The sequence below is a fragment of the Lolium perenne genome, chromosome 2, assembly GCF_019359855.2.
Source record: "Lolium perenne isolate Kyuss_39 chromosome 2, Kyuss_2.0, whole genome shotgun sequence".
Taxonomy (NCBI): domain Eukaryota; kingdom Viridiplantae; phylum Streptophyta; class Magnoliopsida; order Poales; family Poaceae; genus Lolium; species Lolium perenne.
The window spans coordinates 7,529,326-7,551,477 of NC_067245.2; the positions used below are offsets into that span (position 1 = coordinate 7,529,326).

The 22,152-nt window shown below is 47.8% G+C and overlaps 2 protein-coding genes and 1 long non-coding RNA gene across 4 annotated transcripts; 1 reads left to right on the forward strand and 2 right to left on the reverse strand.

The window, feature by feature from the left end:
- Nucleotides 1-1,442: 1,442 nt before the first annotated feature.
- LOC139835946 (uncharacterized) lies at nt 1,443-2,668 on the forward strand. The gene is made up of 2 exons (XR_011751282.1): nt 1,443-2,028; nt 2,355-2,668. It is a non-coding gene; the product is annotated as an uncharacterized lncRNA (long non-coding RNA).
- Nucleotides 2,669-5,897: 3,229 nt separating this feature from the next.
- LOC127331046 (phosphoglycerate mutase-like protein 1) lies at nt 5,898-10,497 on the reverse strand. 2 transcript variants are annotated; one of them, XM_051357125.2, is made up of 10 exons: nt 10,271-10,497; nt 9,068-9,129; nt 8,864-8,971; nt 8,639-8,718; nt 7,649-7,811; nt 7,300-7,374; nt 7,130-7,218; nt 6,524-6,643; nt 6,175-6,219; nt 5,898-6,097 (listed from the first exon to the last, which is right to left on the reverse strand). In XM_051357125.2, the coding sequence occupies exons 2-10, from the start codon at nt 9,125-9,127 to the stop codon at nt 6,028-6,030; spliced, it is 810 nt and encodes a 269-aa protein (XP_051213085.1). In that variant the 5' UTR covers nt 9,128-9,129; nt 10,271-10,497; the 3' UTR covers nt 5,898-6,027. The 2 variants fall into 2 exon arrangements, with proteins under 2 accessions (XP_051213085.1, XP_051213084.1); XM_051357124.2 differs by having other exon boundaries at nt 9,068-9,133; nt 10,271-10,496.
- Nucleotides 10,498-16,260: 5,763 nt separating this feature from the next.
- LOC127331048 (disease resistance protein Pik-2) lies at nt 16,261-20,707 on the reverse strand. Its single transcript, XM_051357127.2, has 2 exons — nt 19,587-20,707; nt 16,261-19,089 (listed from the first exon to the last, which is right to left on the reverse strand). Exons 1-2 carry the CDS (start codon nt 20,546-20,548, stop codon nt 17,103-17,105), a joined length of 2,949 nt encoding a protein of 982 aa, XP_051213087.1. The 5' UTR covers nt 20,549-20,707; the 3' UTR covers nt 16,261-17,102.
- Nucleotides 20,708-22,152: the final 1,445 nt, after the last annotated feature.

Sequence of the window (22,152 nt, forward strand, 5' to 3'; positions counted from 1 at the left end):
ATCGCACAACTAGGCTAAGGGCGTTTCGTTCACGGAGGCCGTCGCCTCGTCTCACCCCGTCGCCAGTCGCCAATCCCTAATCACTCACGGAGAAGGAGGCACGACCACATGGGAGCACGGAATTGGGGAGAGATCAAGATCAAATAGGTAATTCTTAGATCAAGGACTCGACGAGAGGGGAGAGCACGAGACCTTCTGGCCTACTCTGATGTTTCTTTCGTTTTACATACTTGCAGTTGCATGTTGCTTCCGTTCCCTATCGTTGTTGTTAGCAGTTTGTACAGTACGTTTAGATTTCTGTCCGTTCCCTATCACTTTCAGGCTTTCAGTTTGTTTGTGGAGGAGAGAGTCAGTCGCCCATTCAGATTGCTTAGTATTACTACAGCGATCAAGTTTGTTAATTTTGAGTTTTACTAATTTTCTAGAGCATGATTACTGTTAGACAACTGTTGGTGTATCTGTTGGGCTGTCTTCTTGTTCTCTGTTGTGGCCCATTTGGCCCAGCCCAGCCCTGACCTATATAAGGTGCTTCTATCTCTGTAACCCTAAGTAGAGAGAGTTCCTCCCTGCAGCCTCCTACCTCAGGTTAGGCCCTCACCTATCTCCACATGGTATCAGAGCAAGGGGCAGTGAGGGCAACGATGGGAAGGACTGCCGATCTGGAAGCCTAGTCTGCTGTGGCTGCTAGGAGGAAGAGGAAGAGGAAGGGAGTAGGCTGCTGCGGTGGCTGGGAGGAAGAGGAAGGGAGCAGGCTGCTGCGGCGGCAAGGAGGGGAAGGCAGTGACAAGTAAGGAGACGAAGAGGCATCCTGCGGGTAAGTCCTTTGGTGATTCTGAGAGGTTAGTTTGGTGTCAAGCATGGGGGACAACAGGGATTTGGCCAAGGCTCTGGAGAAGCTGGCAGAACTTATCACTACCAAAGGAGATGGAGGAGGATCTGCTGGAGGGGGAGCAATCGTTTCCCATACCATCATCGGTCAGAAACTTGAGCTGCCGGCGAATGAAATCAAGTTGGAAGGAGTGGCCAACTATCTCCGGTGGTCAAGGAGGGCACTGTTGATTTTGAACTCGAAAGGGCTGGATAAACGTGTGAGTGGTGAAGCTGCAGAACCAGCAGACAAGACCAGTCCGGAATGGAAACAGTGGAATGCCATAAATTCTCTGATTGTGGCATGGTTGCTTAACTCTTTGGTTCCTAACATTGCTGCTTCTGTAGAGGCACTCACAAAAGCTTCAGAGGTATGGGACACCCTATCAAATCTTTATTCTGGAAAGGGGAACATTATGTTGATTGCTGAGATTGAGGATAAAGTGCATGACTTGCAACAAGGAAACAAAACTGTGATGGCATATGTGGCTGAGTTGCAGCATCTTTGGGGAGATTTAGATCATGTTGATCCTCTGGAACTTGCCCATGGGGAATGTGTGAGTCTTCTTGCAAGCTGGATTGAACGTCGGCGAGTCATGAAGTTCTTGAAGGGTCTTAATCAAGATTTTGAGGGGAGAAGGGCTGCTTTACTGCATCAAACCACTACCCCTTCTCTCAAAGAAGCCATTGCAGCTATGTCCAGAGAGGAAGTGCGTCTGAATATGACAAAGGGAAGCGATTCTGTCCCTCATCCAACCTTCTACACTAACGAGAGACAAGAGATGAGAGACTGCTATACTTGTGGGCAGAAGGGACACTTGAAGCATCAGTGTACCTCCTTTGCTACATCCAGTAGGGGGAGAGGAGGATACACACATGGCAGAGGAAGCTACAGAGGAAGAGGTGATGGCAGAGGTAGTGGACAGCCATATGGACAGCACCATGGAAGAGGTGGTGGACAGCACTATGGCAGAGGTAGTGGACAGCCATATGGATATCAGTATGGCAGGGGTGGAGGACAGCAGCACGCTATATCACCCAAGGCACATATGGCAGCAGCTTCAGAGTCAACTACCAGTACCTCTCAGGGACAATCAAAGGAAGAAGGACAAAATGAAGCAACCTTTGGGAACTTTGCTCACTATGTCTACAAAGATGAAGGTAATATTGATAGAGTTTCTATAGCCACTCATAATGCTAATTCAGATTGGATTCTTGATTCTGGAGCATCCAAACATGTTACTGGAAATATTAGTGAGTTTGACTCTTATACTCAGCATCCTTCCACACATAGAGGCACTATCCAAACAGCTGATGGCACAGCACAATCTATAAAAGGGGAGGGGTCGGTGCAATGTACACCCAACATAAAATTGTCATCAGTTCTACATGTTCCTGCTTTTCCAGTAAATCTGCTATCTCTAAGTGCCTTGATTGATCAGCAGGACTACCGTATAATAGTTGATAGATATATGTGTTTAATTCAGGAAAGGGAGAGCAGCAAGAAGATTGGGACTGCAACCAGGCATAGAGGTCTTTGGCACATAGATCGTGACAAGATGGGGCATGATGCTAGTTCTGTGCTTGCTGCGATTGTTGGAGGAAAGGAGAGTATGGCACTAGTTCATCATTGTCGAATGGGTCACATGGCGTTTGATAAAATGTTTCGAGTTTTTCCTGATGTAATGAATGGAGTGGACAAAACCAAATTATGTTGTGATGCCTGCGAATATGCTAAGCATACGAGAACCTCTTATGTTAGTAGAGGGATCAGAAGTGTATCCCCATTTGTGTTAGTGCACTCTGATGTATGGACGTGTCTGTTGTGTCGATAAGTGGCATGAAGTACTTTGTGACTTTTATTGACTGCTATTCCAGAATGACTTGGATCTATCTTATGCGTCACAAAGATGAAGTGTTCACTTGTTTCCAGAGTTTTTGTGCCTATGTGAAAAACCAATTCAATGTTCAGGTGCAAGTGATCAGAACTGATAATGGTACTGAATATATCAACAAACCTTTTGCTGCTTTCTTATCTTCGCAAGGTATACTGCACCAGACTTCATGTCCTGACACTCCTCCCCAGAATGGAGTTGCTGAGCGGAAGAATAGGCACATTCTTGAAGTGGCTCGATCTCTTATGTTTACCATGAATGTTCCAAAATTCTTATGGAGTGAGGCAGTTATGACTGCTACATATTTGATCAACAGAATGCCTTCAAAGATTCTAGGTATGCAGTCTCCTTGCCAACTCCTTCTAAATAACAATGACTTTGTTGTACCACCCAAACTCTTTGGCTGTACATGTTTTGTAAGGGATCACAGGCCATCTGTTGGCAAGCTAGATCATCGGGCTATCAAATGTATCTTTATTGGCTATTCCTCCAGACAGAAGGGTTACAAGTGTTGGAGTCCCACTGACAGGAGGACATTTGTAAGCATGGATGTTACGTTTCGCGAGTCAGAACCATTTTATGACGGTGAGAGTGATCTTAGTGGCTTGTTCCAGGGGCTTGACCATCTTGGTGATGCTCAAGAGGGGGAGCAACAAAGAAGGTGCTGATCAAGAGTAGCAAGATGGTGACCAACAACAACATCAACAATTTCCTATTGTTGCGGAGATTCCTGCAATTCCTGGTACACCTACACCACCTAGACCTGTACCACCACAAAGATGGCTGCAGAATCCACTTGTGTACTCTAGAAGACAAGTACAAAGGGAACAAGTAGATGCACCGGAGGAGCAACAAGACCAGGGGCAGGGGGAGCAACCCATTGGACCAGAAAATCAAGGAAGTACAAGTGTAGATTCTGCAGAGGAGAATCAATCTCAGACTGAGTCCAATAATAGCCTAGACTTGCCAATTGCAATAAGGAAAGGGATAAGAAATGTTGGGCCCCCAAAGCGACTGAGTTATGATGACTATGACATAGGAAATTATATTTCCTACGAGGCATTGTCACCCACTTTTCGGGCTTTTGTTGCTTCACTACAAACTGTATCTGTTCCTAAGGATTGGAAGGCAGCCAGGTTGGACCCGAGATGGTGCAATGCTATGATGGAAGAGTTAGAGGCCTTGAAGAAAAATAAAACATGGGAGTTAACAGATCTCCCTAAAGGAAAGAATACAGTAGGCTGTAAGTGGATCTATTCTGTAAAACAAAATGCAGAAGTAAAAGTGGAGAGATATAAGGCAAGACTTGTGGCAAGAGGATATAGTCAGACTTATGGCATTGACTATGATGAGACATTTGCACCAGTGGCAAAAATGAGCACTGTCAGAATTTTGATCTCTTGTGCAGCAAATTTCGGATGGCCCTTGCATCAACTTGATGTCAAAAATGCATTTCTGCATGGTGATCTTCAAGAGGAGGTGTATATGGAGATGCCACCAGGATTTGTCAGACCTGAAACTAAAGGGAAGGTATGTAGACTGAAGAAATCTCTATATGGTCTCAAACAATCTCCACGGGCCTGGTTTGACAGGTTCAGACAAGTGGTGTGTGGCATGGGTTATGGTCAATGCAATGGAGACCATACCTTATTTTACAGACATTCGGAGCAGAAAATCACTATCTTTGCTGTGTATGTTGATGATATTATCATCACGGGAGATGATGTTGTGGAAATCGCAAAACTGAAAGGATGCTTGAGTCAGGCCTTTGAGGTGAAAGATTTGGGAAAACTTAGATACTTCCTTGGAATAGAAGTTGCAAGATCGTCAAAAGGGATATCACTATCTCAAAGAAAGTATACATTGGATCTCTTAGATGATATGGGCATGCTGGGGTGCCGAGTGGCTTCAACACCTATTGACCAGAACACTAAAATCACAGCAGAGTCTGGAGAACCCATAAACAAGGAGAAATATCAAAGACTTGTTGGGAGACTAATATACTTATGCCACACGAGACCAGATATATCATTTGCAGTAAGTGTAGTGAGTCGCTATATGCATGATCCGAGGGATGGACACCTGGAAGCAGCTCAAAGAATCTTGAGATACTTGAAGGGCACTCCGGGAAAAGGAGTGTTGTTTAAAAGTAATGGACACCTAAATGTAGATGGATATTGTGATGCGGATTGGGCTAGCTGCTTAGATGATCGAAGATCCACCTCAGGGTATTGTGTTTTTGTTGGAGGAAATTTGGTGTCGTGGAGAAGTAAGAAACAATCTGTTGTCTCGAAATCAACAGCCGAAGCTGAGTACAGAGCTATGTCACAGGGCCTGGGTGAAATGTTGTGGGTACGAAACCTTCTAAGAGAGCTGAAAATTTTAAGGCAAGGAAGCTTGAAAGTGTGGTGTGATAATATGTCTGCCATAAACATAGCAAATAACCCTGTCCAGCATGAGCGAACTAAACATGTGGAGATAGACAGATTATTTATTAAAGAAAAGATTGATGCCGGGATTATCTCATTGGCTTATGTGAGATCAGGACAACAAGTGGCAGACTGTTTAACAAAGGGACTAGGCTCAAAGGAGCGTAATCTTGCCTGTGCCAAGATGGGGATGATTGATATTTATCACCCATCTTGAGGGGGAGTGTTAGACAACTGTTGGTGTATCTGTTGGGCTGTCTTCTTGTTCTCTGTTGTGGCCCATTTGGCCCAGCCCAGTCCTGACCTATATAAGGTGCTTCTATCTCTGTAACCCTAAGTAGAGAGAGTTCCTCCCTGCAGCCTCCTACCTCAGGTTAGGCCCTCACCTATCTCCACAATTACTGCAGGTTTAGAGTTTTGTTCATGCTCTTTCTCCTTCTTTATGTGTTTGTAGATTCTATGATACTTCTTGGTTTGAAACGAGGGCAAGAAAATTTATAAGATGTTTTATTCTGCTAAAAAAACATTCATGTTTTTGTGTTTACAATAATTTTATCAGTTCATGTATGGAATTAAAAAAAAATCTCCCTTGGGCCCATTGATAGAGCTCACCCCAGGGCCTTCGAAATCCCAGAGCCGGCCCTGTGCGCAACGGCCATGTTTTCAATGATGTCCAAATCAACTTTACCCTGAGATCGACAAGACAGACAACATGCTTACTTGTAGGCATTTTATTCTATCTCGTAGTATTTGATTGGCTTGTTATTTTGTACACAGTAATTGTCAGCCAGAACTGGGATTTAATAAGAGAAGACATCCATGTGCTCCCAACGTGCTCAGTTCTTGCTAGCTTCGCCAACGTCCATCCCAGGGAAATTGCAAGTATGGGTATCGGATCCAAGCATCCTGCAGTGTTGCAAAGCGAATCCTCATTATAGAAAAACAAAGCATCAACTGCTAATGAAACAAAAATAAGCACTGACCTTCTGTCGACCAACACCATCGACCGGAGCTCACAGTTGGCAAACCTGTATATAACCAAGTCAACGTTAGCAACATGCTCAAGTGATGATGTAGTCAACCTTGGTTTGAACCTTTTAGCGCCTAATGCAAGACAGAAGAATTTCTCAAACAGTATCGTAATTCTATCTCAAGACGAAGAATACACAACTTTTTTCCTTAAAGAAAAAAACAGACCAATTTGTTTATACTTGTGTATGGTTTCAAGTTCGAATGATTACCTATTGCAAATATTGTGCTCTCGCAGCAACATAAGTTTGCAGAATATGGGTTGATTAATTAGTTGACATCTACCAAGGAGAAAATACTTACTGCTTGTTCAGTTCCTGTGCTACGGTAGGATGACACTCTTTACCGTACATGTTTAAGGTGTGACGCAAGAAACCCCAATGGCTGACAATGGCTATCTCTTTCTCTTCTCTTGTCCATAACCTGCAAGAACATCCGAGGATACTTTAATTTAGTCAAGCTAAACAAATAAAATTTCTGGGCAGAACGTAAATCCAATGCAGTCCATAATCCTTCAACACTGGTTTTAGTTTTTCTGTAAAACAAGTAAAGTGACATTTTTCGATAAAGTGACATATGTGACTGGGTCAGCTTCCGCCTACCAGTCCATACGTCATAGGTGAAAACGAAGAGGATATTCACATAATTTGCTAGGAAGATGGACCCCTGCCAGTTCGGGCGAGCCCTGAATGAATTGGTTGTTTGGGTGAACAAATTGTTTTGATTGATACAAAATGAGAATCAAAAGTATATATGACGTGCAGATGAGTATTATTGATATACTTCTGTTTCATAGCCATATTACCGGATCATTTTTTTTCGAGAATGTATAACCGGATCATTAATTAGGCTTGTATTCTGAAGACAATAATGGAAGGCACTAATCAAACTTATAGAAAGGAAAATTACCAATCAATGAACTTCATGCCCCTAGCAGCAACAGCCTCACGTGTTTCTCTGACATCTGGTTCCCAAAGCACATCTTCATCATTCTCTATCTGCAAAGGGCGAAAGGACACGCATACTAAAATACCATTACGACAATGATGCATGAACCATTCTCATGAATTAGTACATACCAAAGAAAAATCGATGGCGGGAAAGAGAGTGCGGCATTTTGTTATGCTGCTCCTCTTGTCACAGGGATTAACACCCTGCATTTTGAAATCAAATAGAAAAAATGAAATATAAAGAAAATTTGTCTGACAGAGCATTACTGTTAGGGGAAAGCAGAGACAGAAGGCATACTACTCCTCACATGGGGGTATTAAACTTAGAAGTTAGAACAAAGTAAGCTGAATAAGTTATTCCTTCAACTGTAACAAATAGACTATTTAATATAACCAATGTAAATGATGATAGCATCATTATGTATTTCTTAACAAAGAATTGCTCATGTGTTATTCGTGTTCTTTGTGAGAGAAATACCAAGCGCTCCCTGCAGGCCTCAAGTGCAAGAAATGGTGGGCAGTTTAAACTAGAAATTGCCTGACGTCCACTGTGTCCAGCACCTTCTACCATTAACGGCGATCCACTTACTTCATCAGTATAGTTCCCACCACCAAAGACCCCTACTGCAGTTTGCATAGTTCTGCGACAACAGTTGTAAAATACTGTGAGGCTCATTTGGTAATTACATACTACTGCAATGCACTGTCATATTATATCATATGGCTTATCATAGGAGTTTTGACAATAATATATATGCTAGATAAGCAGAATTAGTAGCCATTGACATGAGGGGCATGACCAAGGGTCTAAATGAAAGCTGAAACTGAACTTTATCTGTGCTAGATTCTATGCACATGTGTCATGTAATTGCAGACGGCAAGAATGTCCGCTAAGTGTACAAAAAAAAAGTACACTCTCCTTGGAAAAAAAAGTCAAGCTTCTTGCAAGGATGTACATCACATATATCTCATAATTTTACGCCAACCATGAAGCTATTGCTGCACAGTTCTGACTCGAACCCTAAACTGTGCTTTTGAATTGAAGCTATTTGTTGGTATTCACTGCCAATCACTAAATCTAGTCTAGGTTTAAGCGTGTGTTTGGTTGCAAACTAGAACGTGTATTAGATGGGATCATCCCCTATATGCATGCGTTTTGTTGCAACAGACCTGGATGGAACCGCCCACGAGCAGGGAATATTTGGCAAAAAAATGGGTCATTGGTCTGGCAAAGTCGGTTTATCACTGAATCGTCTAGGTTTAAGAAAATATAGTCATGAACAATCTAGTGAAGGTTTTATGCAGGGCTACAATTTATAGTAGTAGCTGAAAGCCTGAGATAATAAGCATCAATGCAACTCCAACACCGGGAAAACACAATTTCTCAAGCATTAAAATGCTTAGAAGAAGATCCAGAACACTGAAATATGTACAAGAAGAACAGATCGAAGGTCAAGGAAAACTATACCTCAATAAAGGCGAAGTAATAACCAACTCAATCTTTTTTGCTAGTCCACATTTTGTCACATGCTCTCGAAGGCAATCGACCTACAAATGAATATAAAAATCAACATCAATGGAACTTGAAAATACCGCATGAGAAAAGTTGAGTGACACTTCCAATCATCATTATGTGTTCGTTGAGTGAAATTCATGGGGATCAATTCACGAAAAAAGGAACAAGAAATCTTACTTGGCTCCAGCCCAGAGGGGTTAGTTGGGCATCAAGCAGCGCAGGTGACAGGTATGCCCTAACATCCTTGTGGCCTTCCACATTATGAACACCCTGGGCATGCCTCACCTGCATGCACTCATCAATGGTTTACAGTGTTAAGGAGATTGGACATTATCTGCATATATTTTAAAGTCGGTCACCAATAATGGAGGAAGTGTATACCAGGTATATAGTTTTGCATCGATGCAGAGGATACAAAGCAGTGCCAGCGCCGGTGTCCATGTCTGTCTGCCCAACATAAATAAATTATTACTACTACCTCTTTTCCAATAATTAACGATTTCTAAATTGGACCAATGTTATGGACAAAAATATGATGTTTACGATACCCAGTCATAGTCAATATTAATAGATGTACCATAGGATATATTTTTATAGTGTTTTATTTAATATTGTAAATTTTGATATTTTCTTCTATATATTTGGTCAAACTTAGTAGGCTTTGAATTTTGACTAAAGTTATATACTTATTCGTCAAAATGAACATAGTATGCTATTTTGTTATGTTTGAAATGTTAGAGACAGAGTAATATTAAAGAGATAGCTTCATTGTTCGCAATGTGGCTTCCACCCTGTACCTCACGCTTTACAGAATGAAGCATATATATGCTGATTCGGCAAAATGAAACAATCACAAGGTAGGAATTTTTTTTGACGAAAAGGCAGTCTGGTCTGCTTTTCGTTGATATTAGAAAGAGGGTACAAGATGTATAGGGAACTCAAAGAGAAAACCCAAAACTAAGAGAAAGAAAGAGAAAAGGAAAAGCTGGTTTCGAGAAGCCAAAGAATTCCATGGTGTTTTGAAGGTGTTAATTGTAGCTGGATTCTACAAACCGTATGCGCTGGCCCAATTGTTGGTGTTAAAGTATCAACTGCTGGTTGATCTAGGCTCTGACCGGGTAAAAGGTAACGTTAAGTGGAAGGGGTCACGAACAAATGTTCGTATCGCTCTGATTGGAGCACGGCTAACCAAGAGCATAGATACATTTTATACAGCTCAACTACATACCCTAAAACCCTAGACCGATCCCAAGTGTGTCCTAAAGCAATGGGAAGATGAGAGCTACCGACGGCATCCATGGGCTTCCTCCACGACCACGGCATCCTGCTACCACTTCACCGACCAACCCGTAATCCCTCTATTGGTATGCAAACTAGGTGCTCTAAGTGCGACCGGTTAGTGTTAATATCCTGCCCATGATGAATCCCATGGCATCGAGGAAAGACAGGCAGCGATTTGGCAACGCCAAAAGATTGCAGCAATGAGCCATTGCATTGCACTGAATCGATCCTTTTCCATGGAGGGAGAAGAGACTGCACCATTTGGTTGGTTCAATTAATTAGCAGAAATTGGAGCGTACGTACCTGAGGTGCAGCACAGCAGTGAAGGGGAGCATGGCGGCGGGAAATCCGTCCGACGGAGGGAGGCAGCAGCAGCAGCGGAGAGGGAGATGCGGTGGTAAAAGTATAGGTACCAGTGTGTCACCTCTCTGTTTATTTATTGGTGACGAGTCAGATGCAAATCGATCTTGCCTCGAGCTCTGTCTGGCTCTACGTCTTGTGCGTGATCGGTTTCTCTCGCCCTCGCTTTCTGCTGACATCCTTTTGCATTCGCCTAGTCACCCTTGTTGTATTAGATTATGACGCCCAAGGCTGAAAGACCAGCGAGCACGCCATTGTCCGCATTCTCCACTTGGATTTTTCCATGTGTTTTATTACAGTCATTTCCATCCACACCTCCCTCTTCTGCTGCATATATGCAAATGCAATTCTCTGCTGTCAAGGAAGAGAGCCTTGCACGGAAAAGGCGTGCGGTCTCTCAACCACTGGGTTCAAGCTTAAGGACTCGAAGTTCGATTCAGCTTCTTCTCAAACAATGCAACCACCAGGCCGTTCAAGTTATTCAGCTGTAAAGGCCGCGCTGTTTGTCGACTGGAGATCATGCATACGTGCATATTATCAGTCGGTGGGGATGGCGTCTCTTCCCTCTTCGAAAAAAAGAAATGCATATGTGCCGATGCTGGCTGTTGAGATACATATCCTTGTATATCTGGATGTGTATCTTCTGTAGTTATGTATAGCGATACATATCTTTGTATTTATTATTGGGCCCGCCTCCTTCCTTGTATAGTCGAGGACGTGGCCTATATATGTAATGCCATATGCACCCAATCAATACATTGTGAGTTGCATCCCTTTCTACATGGTATCAGACACCTACCGTTCCTAACCTAGCCGCCGCCGCCCTTGTGCTGCCGCCGCGTGTGCTCCTTCTCACGCCGCGCCGCCGCCGCACCTGCAGTCGCCGCACCTCCCTCCCCAACCCTCGCGCCGTCGCCGTTCCCCGCGTCGTCGTCGCCGCGCCTCCCTCCCCAACCCTCGCGCCGTCGCCGTCCTCCGCGTCGTCGTCGCCGCGCCTCCCTCTCCAACCCCCGCGCCGTCGTCGTCCCCCGCGCGCGCGTCGTCATGTCGTTGGTCTCCAACGGCAGCAACCCCTTCGCCTACAACCCATGGACGGGGGTCACCGCGACACCGCCCTACGCCCCGGCCTTCACCGCCACGCCGCCGCCCTACGCCCCGGCCTACCACGTCGCGCCACCACCCTACGCGCCGCAGCAGCCCGCATGGGACCCGGCGCTCTTCGCGGCACTCCAACAGGCGCCCGCACCTGGCTCTTACGCCGGTGGCGGCAACTGGTTTATGGACACGGGCGCCTCGTCTCACATGGCCGCTCACCCGGGTAACCTTTCCCATTTCTATCCCACTTCCACCGAGTCTCGCATCATTGTCGGTAACGGTGCCGGTCTTCCTATTTCTCATATTGGTTCTGCTAATTTTCCTTCTACTTCTCAACCACTGTCTCTTAATAATGTCCTTGTGTCTCCCCAGCTTATTCAGAATTTAGTCTCTGTTAAAACTCTTTCTCGTGACAACTCTGTGACTGTTGAATTTGACGCTTTTGGTTTTTCTGTTAAGGACGCCCGCACCCGGATGGTCCTCCATCGATGTGAGAGCCCCGGCGATTTGTATCCGGTGATGTCGCCTTCCACCCCCGGCGCCGCACCTCGTGCTCTCTCCGCAGGCGTTGATCTTTGGCATGCTCGTCTTGGACATCCCAGTGCCAACACGCTTCACCAAATAATGAGGGGTTTTTCGTTTTCATCTACTAAACAGTTTTCACATAGTTGCGAAGCGTGTCGTCTTGGTAAACACGTTCGTCTTCCATTTAGTCAGTCTTCCACAATTGCGTCTTTTCCTTTTGAGTTAATTCATAGTGATGTATGGACCTCTCCTATCCCAAGTAATTCTGGTCTTCTTTATTACCTAGTTATTCTTGATGATTTTTCTCACTTTGTGTGGACGTTTCCCCTCCGTAAAAAGGCTGATGTCGCCACCACTCTCACAGCCTTCTACGCCTATGTTTCCACCCAGTTCGGTCGCCCCATCCACGGCCTACAAACTGACAACAGAAAAGAGTTTGACAATGTCGCCGTCCGCACCCTACTCTCCTCTCACGGCACTATTTTCCGTCTAACCTGTCCATACACGTCCCAACAAAACGGTCGCGCCGAGCGTATCCTCCGCACCCTCAACGACTGCATCCGCACACTCCTATTCCACAGCCATGTTCCCCCCACCTTTTGGCCTGATGCTTTAGCCACCGCCACCCTACTTGTCAACCTTCGTCCGTGTCGTCCCCGCTGGAACTATGCACCTCATCACCTCCTTTACGGTTCCCCTCCATCCTACGACGGTCTTCGGATTTTCGGTTGTCGTTGTTATCCTAGTATCGCCGCCACCACTCCTCATAAACTCGCCCCTCGTTCCGTTCCGTGTGTTTTCCTCGGTTACCCGGCTAACACCAAAGGCTACCGCTGGCCGCTGCTATGATCCGGTTTCTGACCGCGTCTTCACCTCCCGGCACGTGTACTTTGATGAGCATTGCTTTCCTTTTGCACAGAGACAGGTGGTCGCCACTCCTCCTTCGCCTACTAATGGTCCCCGGCGTCGACCCCCTGCCCCGGCAGGTCCGCCGGCTACAGTGCCCTCGAGCTCGGACTCGGGCACTGCCTCGTCGTCCTCCGCCGCGCCCTTGAGCTCTGGCTCGGGCGCTGCCTCGCCACCCTCTGGGTCACCCTCGAGCCATGTCTCGGGTGACCCCACGCCGACACCCGCGCCGACGCCTGCCTCGACGCCGCCTGCGTCGCCCTCGAGCCTTAGCTCGGGCGCCGCGCCGTCTTCGCCGGCGACGCGCCTTCACCGGGTTCATCCTCCTCGACGCCGCTTGCGTCGCCCTCGAGCCTCAGCTCGGGCGCCGCGCCGTCTTTGCTGAGCGACGCCTCGTCTCCGGCTCCGCCTCCGCCTCCTCCGCCGCCGGCCACGGGGCCCCTCACGCGCGCCCGTGCAGGGATTCGCGTCCCGAGTACGCGGTACCCCTCGGATGAGTACGTCTGCACCGCGTCGACTTCCGCGCCTTCACCATCCACGCCATCGCCCCTGCCCGCCTCTGCCCGGGCTGCTCTCCGCGACCTGCAGTGGCTTGCGGCCATGCAGGACGAGTTCGACGCCCTGCAGCGGAACCAGACATGGACGCTTGTTCCCCGACCCCCTCACGCCAACATCATCACCGGGAAGTGGGTCTTCAAGCACAAGTTCCATCCGGACGGTACTCTCGACCGTCACAAGGCGCGGTGGGTGGTTCGTGGCTTTCGCCAGCGTGCCGGCGTCGACTTCACCGACACCTTTGCCCCGGTTGTCAAGCCCGGGACGATCCGCATAGTCCTTCAGCTCGCGGTCTCCCGTGCGTGGCCTGTGCACCAGATGGACGTCTCCAACGCCTTCCTTCACGGCCATCTCGAGGAGCAGGTCTTCTGCCAGCAGCCCACAGGCTTCATCGACAGCGCCCACCCCGATCATGTGTGCCTGCTCTCGCGCTCGTTATACGGGCTCAAGCAGGCCCCACGCGCCTGGTACCAGCGCATCGCAGCGTTTCTTCACCAACTCGGCTTCCGCTCCACCCGCTCTGATGCCTCGCTGTTTGCGTACAACAATGGCGCCACCACCGCGTACCTGCTGCTCTACGTCGACGACATCATCTTAACGGCCAGCTCCACGGACCTCCTGCGACAGATCACCGAGCGTCTTCGCGCTGAGTTTGCCCTCAAGGACTTGGGGCCCCTGCACTACTTCCTCGGCATCGAGGTCGTACGTCGCACCGACGGCTTCTTCCTTCATCAGCGCAAGTACGCCCACGAGCTCCTGGACCGCGCCGGTATGCTTAATTGCAAACCCGTGGCCACGCCTGTCGACACGAAATCCAAGCTCTCCGCCACGGATGGTTCGTTGGCCACGGACGCGTCATTTTACCGCTCCCTCGTCGGTGCCCTGCAGTACCTCACCTTGACCCCCCCGAGCTACAGTATGCTGTCCAGCAGGTGTGCCTTCACATGCACGCTCCGCGGGATCCTCATTGGGCTGCGGTCAAGCGGATCATCCGCTACATTCGTGGCACCATGGACTTCGGCCTCTCCCTCCACGCCTCAACCGCCACGGACATCGTCGCCTACTCGGACGCCGATTGGGCAGGCTGCCCCGACACGCGTCGCTCCACGTCTGGCTACTGCGTCTACTTCGGACCTTCGCTCATCTCCTGGTCGTCTAAGCGACAACCCACGGTCTCTCGCTCCAAAGGCCGGCGCAGTACCGGGCTGTTGCTAACGCGGTTGCCGAGGTCTCCTGGTTGCGGCAACTCCTCGTTGAGCTCTCATGTCCTGTTGCCAAAGCCACCGTGGTCTATTGCGACAACGTCTCCGCCGTCTACCTCTCCGCCAACCCGGTCCACCATCGCCGCACCAAGCATATTGAGCTGGACATCCACTTTGTTCGGGAACAGGTGGCCCTTGGACACATTCGAGTACTTCATGTGCCCACCTCCCAACAATTTGCGGATATTATGACCAAGGGTCTCCCTACGGCATCTTTTGAGGAGTTCCGGTCCAGTCTATGCGTTCGACCAGGCGACGCTTCGATCATGGGGGTGTTGAGATACATATCCTTGTATATCCGGATGTGTATCTTCTGTAGTTATGTATAGCGATACATATCTTTGTATTTATTATTGGGCCCGCCTCCTTCCTTGTATAGTCGAGGACGTGGCCTATATATGTAATGCCATATGCACCCAATCAATACATTGTGAGTTGCATCCCTTTCTACACTGGCATAGCAGTCTATCAGAATTTGCCTCTACATGAACCTTACTTACTCCATATTGTAGTCCAAAGCTGACCTCATTTTGCTGACCTCCATCTTTGCGTTCACCCTTGTATTATTAGTTTTTGACGAGCAAAGCTGGAAGACTAGCGAGCGAGCACGTGCGCCCAATCTCCATCGCTCGGGCGTCAACTTCTCCATCGTTTCTGCATTTGGATAATTCCATGTGTACAATTATTCACCGGTGGGCAGTAAACTAATGCCGCCACACCCAGGCTGCTGAGGGCGACTTGCAACCTGCCGAATATCCATGTTCTCAGTGGTTGCCTACATCCATCCAGATCCAGGCAAGTCCAGCAACCGGATTCATGCTTGCTTTTGGTTAATTCGCTGCCTGTGAACACTGCAGTCTGTTCACTGGGAGCCATGCATGCAGTGCATTCTGCCCTACAGTTGTTGCCTCCTTTTTTTCCCCAGTGAAAAAACAGCCAGTGCCGCTGATCAAATATGACCCTCCCAGATGCTTCACTGCATCAATTACTTGCAGTGACATTCGTAGATTTGGGGGCTGTTTGGTTTATGCCCACCCCGCCACGCCAAATCAGGGGCAGCCAAATATTTTGGCGACCGATTCGTCCACCCCTATTTCGCCAAAATTTTGGCGTGGCTTAGAAAGTTGGGCTTCAAACCAAACGCTGGCCTATGATACCAGTTAATGCCAAAATTTTGATATGGTGAGTGCCAACCACAATTCAAACAGCCCCTTGTTTGCTTTTGGTTGCTGACTTTCGGGGAACAAATACAGAAAACACATGTGCCGACCTTCATGTTACAACATGTTGAACACTTGATAACTTCCTGTATCAGATCTCCAGCTACGGATACAATCAGTACATAACTATTCTCTTATTTTTCCATGGAACATGCTCCCAGAGTTTTGTTCACACCAGTAAAAAATAGCTGGTGCCAGTGATCAAATGTTACAACCAGATGCTTTACTGGATTTGTTTCCTTACGGTGACATCTACATATCTTTTCTTACTGGATCAAATGTTATTCTAACACATCTTTTCTTACGGTGACATCTACAGATTTGTTTCCTTTTGGAGACTTCTGGTTGCTGTTTTTTGGGAACGAATACATAAAACATATGGACTTTCATATACTACAACACTGTGTTGTACACACTATAAATTCTGGTATCAGTTGTCCAGAGATTGATACATGCCAGTTTCTTACACGAAATCTGCAAGATCATGCTACTGATGATCAGCCTTCCTGCACGCATAAACATGACGGATGGAACACACACAAGTACAGCACAGGTAATGTCTGAGAACAGGTAAGAATGAGATGAGTTTCAAACCTAAAGAGACTCACAAAGCACCACTGTTGGGCTTGCTTTGGATCAGTCACTGATCGAGGATTATCTTGTGCGCCTTGCCGCCGGTCCTCATCACTGCTACCTCCACCTCGCGTTGTACCATCTTGGTCATATGCTCGCCGTCTTTATCGTCCAATGTCAAATGCATCACTTCAAGTCCTGCAAGGTTTTCCACGCCACAAAGGCCCTCTAGCATGCTGAACCGCAGCTCGAGCCTTTCGAGCTCTGGCATGGCATTCTTCTAAAAGCTCAGTACTGGCAGCAGAGGAGCACAGAAGCGGAGAAGCTTTGCGCTCTTGAAATCAACACCTGGAAATGTGATCTCCCCATCTGAGGACAGCTTGTTCTCCGCCAGAATCACCATTGTTTCTTAGTGCTGCTTCTCTGTCCTAAATGAGAATTTGAGGGAGAACAGTGCCTCTAGATTGCTAAGGAGCAACAAGTTGTCCGTCTCGAGAGCTGTTACTGGGGAAGCATCATCCTTCTTTGCATAGGTAAAGCACAACTGCACAAGTAGTGGCAGATAACAGATACGAATGTGATGAGTTTCAAACTTACATAGACCCACAAAGCACCACTGTTGGGCATACTTTCCATAAGTCACTGGTCGAGGATTATCTTGGGCGCCTTGCCATCGGCCCTCTTCACTGCTCCCTCCACCTCGCGTTGTACCATCTTGGTCATATGTTCGCCGTCTTTGTCGTCCAATATCAAATGCACCACTTTCAGTTCCGCAAGGTTTTCCACGCCGCAAAGGCCCTCCAGCATGCTGAACCGCAGCTCAAGCCTTTCGAGCTCTGCCATGGCATTCTTTGAAAAGCTCAGTACTGGAAGCAGAGGAGCACAGAAGCGGAGAAGCTTAAGGCTCTTGAATCCAGCACCTGGAACAGTGATCTCTCCGTCAGACGACAGCTTGTTTTCTGCAAGAATGGTCATTGTTTCCGAATCCTGCTTCTCTGCCCTGAATGAGAAGGTGAGAGAGAACAGTGACTCTAGGTTGCTAAGGAGCAGCAAGTTGTCTGTCCGGAGAGCTGTTACTGAAAGGGTTAACTTGCTGAGAGCACTCAGTTGTGTCATCCAGCCAGGGAGCTGAACCATCTTGCCAGATAACTCAAGGGCAACAAGGAATTTTGGAGGTGATGACATATCATCCAGTGATTTGATGAACTTGGATGACTCGTCATCAATTATGAGGGCGTGTAGAGCGTAGCCACCAAGGTACTCGATAGAGGAGCTTAAATCTTTGAAACTGGCATCATCGCCCATGGTGCTGAGCTTGAAGATGGCAAGCTTCCTCAGCTCAGTCAAATGATGAAGGTCCGCCAATCCCCCAACAATCTCAATCCCAGAGAGTATGCGCAAGGCCTTCATTTTCTTCTTCTTATTCAACTCTTCAGGAAGCTTTAATGCCCTTCTTGTTCTTTTATCCCCACCAAGTATGTTTACCAGCCTTTCAAGCTGGCATACAGTTTTAGGCAACTCAACAACATTTGTCTCTCTAATGTCCAGAGTCTCAAGGTTCTCAAGCTTTCCAATCGCTTTTGGAAGCTGTTTAGTGTCGGTTCTTCGAAGGCTGAGATACTTTAGAAGAAGCATTTTGCATATCTCCTCTGTATGATGCACTTTGAAACCTGTGCAGCCTTCAAGATCCAGGACTTGTACAATTCCAAACTTGAACGAATGGGAAGGCAGTTGGTTCAAGCTCCCAAACATGGTAAGTGAGCGGACATGAGACAAGTTCATCTTCTCTGTATCATTTGCACGTTTGGAATCGCTTTCTTGGAGGGATAGGCGACGGACCTTGCTGCTAGGTGGCGGCATAAGCCAGTTACCACCAACGACAGTGATGAAATTCTCTTCACTTGCCTTCGCTACAATGTGCTCAAGAACCATGTCATGGACTATGCATTTCTTCACCTTTCCGTTGCTGCTGTGCTCAACTGGTCGGATAATCTTCCTTCTTATGAGATGATTGAAATATGTCTCTGCAACATCCTCCACACTCAGCCCCTGCTTCTCCGCAACGAAGCCTTCAGCTATCCATCTCCGTGTCAAACGCTTTGTGCTGATTTTTTGGCCCTTCGGAAATATGCTCAAATACAGAGAGCAAGTCTTGATGTCAGCAGGCATGTCATTGTAGCAATGACTAACAATCCTACCAACTTCCTCCTGGGTAAGGTCTTTCCTACCATCTTTCCCATGATCCTTCCCTGACTCTGGAAACAGAGATTTACAAACCTTCAACCATTCTTCCTCTGATTTGTTTGGGTTGCAGGCCACATGGCCGGCCATGGTAACTATGGCCAAAGGCAGGCCCCCGCACATCTTCCAGACTTCCTTCGGAACCTTATCAACCTTGTTTCCTTTGGATTCAAAGAAGGCCTGCTTGAATAACTTCTCAGATTCTTCAATGCCAAGAGGGACAACTTTACGAGTATGATCACCTTCTTCTCCTCTACGTGTTGTAGCAACAGCTTGAAATCGTGTAGTAACTATTATTCTGCTGCGTTGCTTACTTGGAGGAAGCGACTTTCTGATCTGGTCCCATGTTGTTGCAGACCAAACATCATCAATCAAGACCAAGTAACTGCAAGAAATGAAATATAAAGTGCAAGCAGAGAGTGAGGGACCAGAATATCTATAATCCTTTTCTGAATTATTAAATGACTGTCTAATTCTTGTCTAACATGGTAGGACGAAAAGATCTAAGTGGCAAATTCCATGGTCCAAATATGTTGTTTTCCTTATGAATCAATTAGCGAAATGCATATGTATATCAGAAGATTCAGAACTAATCCATGTCCCCAGATGATATGTACTCACTATGTCATTAACAGAAACAGTAAGAAGTACTATCCGGTACAATTGACTACATCATGTTTTTTTTAGATAAAAGAGCATAGCCCCAGCCTCTGCATCAATAGATGCACACGGCTTGCTTTATTAAACCAAAGTGTCAAATCACCAAAATTCCGATAGTACTTATTACAATCACGGATCAGCTAGAGTAGATACATGAATCAACCAAATACATCATGTTACTTGGTCAGAGAAGGCAATACGGATTGGATGTGTACTATATACCTGTTGTTATCAAAGTGCTCCTTGAGGTCCTTCTTGAGCTGATCTAGCTTCGTCTCACCACGCGTTTCCTCTGACGTGCCGGCGCTGCAGCACTTGGCTGCAAATGCGGAGGCACCTTGCTTGAGCCGACCGAATACACCTTCAGCGCCTTCCTGCTTCTGGCTGCTGGACTGCGGCATGACTTGATTCTTGATGCTGGTCAGAACAGCGTTGATGTCAGAGCTCTGAGACACGGTGACCATCGCGCGGTGATCGAATTGGTCCCCAAATTTCGTGAACAAGGCCGTGGCGATGGTGGTCTTCCCCACCCCTCCGAATCCAACAACATAGAGCACGCCGCAGCTGTTCTTGTCGTTAGTCACCCACTCTTCCAGCTCCTTCATGTGGTCTTCCACTCCCACTGGGTCCTTCATCGCCACAAGCTGAAGGCTTGCATCCTGGTTATCGGCAGCGTCGAATCCAGCGCTAGTGCTGTGCCCAGCATGAGGTCCCTCGGTTCCGCCGGCAGTCTCCGGGTTGTTGACGCCGTACCTCTCCCGCCGCTCGCCGATCTGCTGCGCCCGCATCTTGAGAACAGAGATCTTGGCAGCGACGTCCCGGCGAGGCCACCATGTGAGGACCTCATAGACGCTGTTGACAAGGAAGTAGCAGTACATGTCGGAGCGGAGGCCGTGGAGACGGTGGGCAGAGTCGTCGATGCAATCCTCGATGTCGTAGGTGATGTCCCGGATCTGCTTCATCCAGTCCTTCATCCGGTGGCCGTGGCTTTGGGCTTGCCCGCCGCCGGCGCTGATTGTGGCGAGGTCGCGGAGGAAGGACTGCATGCTGGCGAGCTCGTCGTTGATGTACTGGAGGTCGCCGTTGACGCCCCTAATCAGGGTGTACTCCTGGGCCAGAAGGCCGCCCAGCTTAGCCATGACGGACTTCATCGTCGCCTCCGAAGCTCCCACCACCAGCTCCATTGCTGCGCCCTTGCTTTTTCCAGGCCGATTAAGATCTCTGCACAAATTTGGGTGGAAAACAGAAGATGGTTAAGTTAGAACTTAGAATGGATGAGGAGAAGCAGAGACGAGCCATCAAGGGAGCTGCGGATATGTGAACCCACATAGCGATCCGGATAGGGTTTTGGTGGGTTTTTTTTTTTTTCCCTCACAACGGTGTGCCCGAATAAAAGCGCAGATAACCCCGTGCCGGCAAAAGGTGTGAAAACAACGTGGAAAAATTGGTCATCGGCGTTAATTGTCTCTCGCTCGGAAACTGAAGCGGCGACGAGGGACGCGGCTAGCCACGCGGCGTCCACCCACCTCTCCATGCGCCTTCAACGCTCGTCCGCTTGCCGTCCATAAAACCACCTCTCTGGCACTTCTCTTCTTCCCCGTCTTCCAACCCTAGCCGTTGCCACTGCCATTCTCGCAGATGGCGCGTGAAACACCTACTGACGAAAAACCCAGCGATGACGCACAATGTCGAGGCCAGCGGCAGCGGCGGGCTCCGATCGCTGCAACTCATGTACAACGAGGCGAACGTGATATACTAGCAGCACATCCCCGTGTCGCTGCAGTTCAAGCTGCCGCAGGGGTGGCACGTGTCAAACGCCGGCTACGCCGTGCCGCCGCCTCCTCCTGGGCCGGAAACGCGCGTCCTCATCGCCGAGCGGCGGGCGCACATGTCGCCGGCGACCGAAGCCAGCCGTCGAACGCGCCCACAAGCCCGGCGTGGCCGGGGCGCTTCAAAGAGGAGCACGCCATGGAGCCCGCTGATGGCGTGTAACTCACACGTTCGTTGGGAACCCCAAGAGGAAGGTATGATGCGCACAGCAGTAAGTTTTCCCTCAGAAAGAAACCAAGGTTTATCGAACCAGGAGGAGCCAAGAAGCACGTTGAAGGTTGATGGCGGCGGGATGTAGTGCGGCGCAACACCAGGGATTCCGGCGCCAACGTGGAACCTGCACAACACAACCAAAGTACTTTGCCCCAACGAAACAGTGAGGTTGTCAATCTCACCGGCTTGCTGTAACAAAGGATTAACCGTATTGTGTGGAAGATGATTGTTTGCGTAAAAACAATAGAACAAGTATTGCAGTAGATTGTATTTCAGTAAAGAGAATTGGACCGGGGTCCACAGTTCACTAGAGGTGTCTCTCCCATAAGACAAACAGCATGTTGGGTGAACAAATTACAGTTGGGCAATTGACAAATAAAGAGAGCATGACCATGCACATACATATCATGATGAGTATAGTGAGATTTAATTGGGCATTACGACAAAGTACATAGACCGCCATCCAACTGCATCTATGCCTAAAAAGTCCACCTTCAGGTTATCATCCGAACCCCTTCCAGTATTAAGTTGCAAAGCAACAGACAATTGCATTAAGTATGGTGCGTAATGTAATCAACAACTACATCCTTAGACATAGCATCAATGTTTTATCCCTAGTGGCAACAGCACAACACAACCTTAGAACTTTCTGTCACTGTCCCATGTGTCAATGCAGGCATGAACCCACTATCGAGCATAAGTACTCCCTCTTGGAGTTACAAGCATCTACTTGGCCAGAGCATCT

Bases quoted from the DNA above. Each gene is read 5' to 3' on its own strand.
- LOC127331046 (XM_051357125.2), bottom strand. From the start codon at position 9,127: ATGGACACCGGCGCTGGCACTGCTTTGTATCCTCTGCATCGATGCAAA. The intron at 6,220-6,523 runs GTAAGTATTTTC...GGTTATATACAG, and splicing joins GCACAGGAACTGAACAAGCA to GTTTGCCAACTGTGAGCTCC. The intron at 6,098-6,174 runs GTCAGTGCTTAT...GCAACACTGCAG, and splicing joins ATGGTGTTGGTCGACAGAAG to GATGCTTGGATCCGATACCC.
- LOC127331048 (XM_051357127.2), bottom strand. From the start codon at position 20,548: ATGGAGCTGGTGGTGGGAGCTTCGGAGGCGACGATGAAGTCCGTCATG. The intron at 19,090-19,586 runs GTATATAGTACA...CATTTCTTGCAG, and splicing joins GAGCACTTTGATAACAACAG to TTACTTGGTCTTGATTGATG.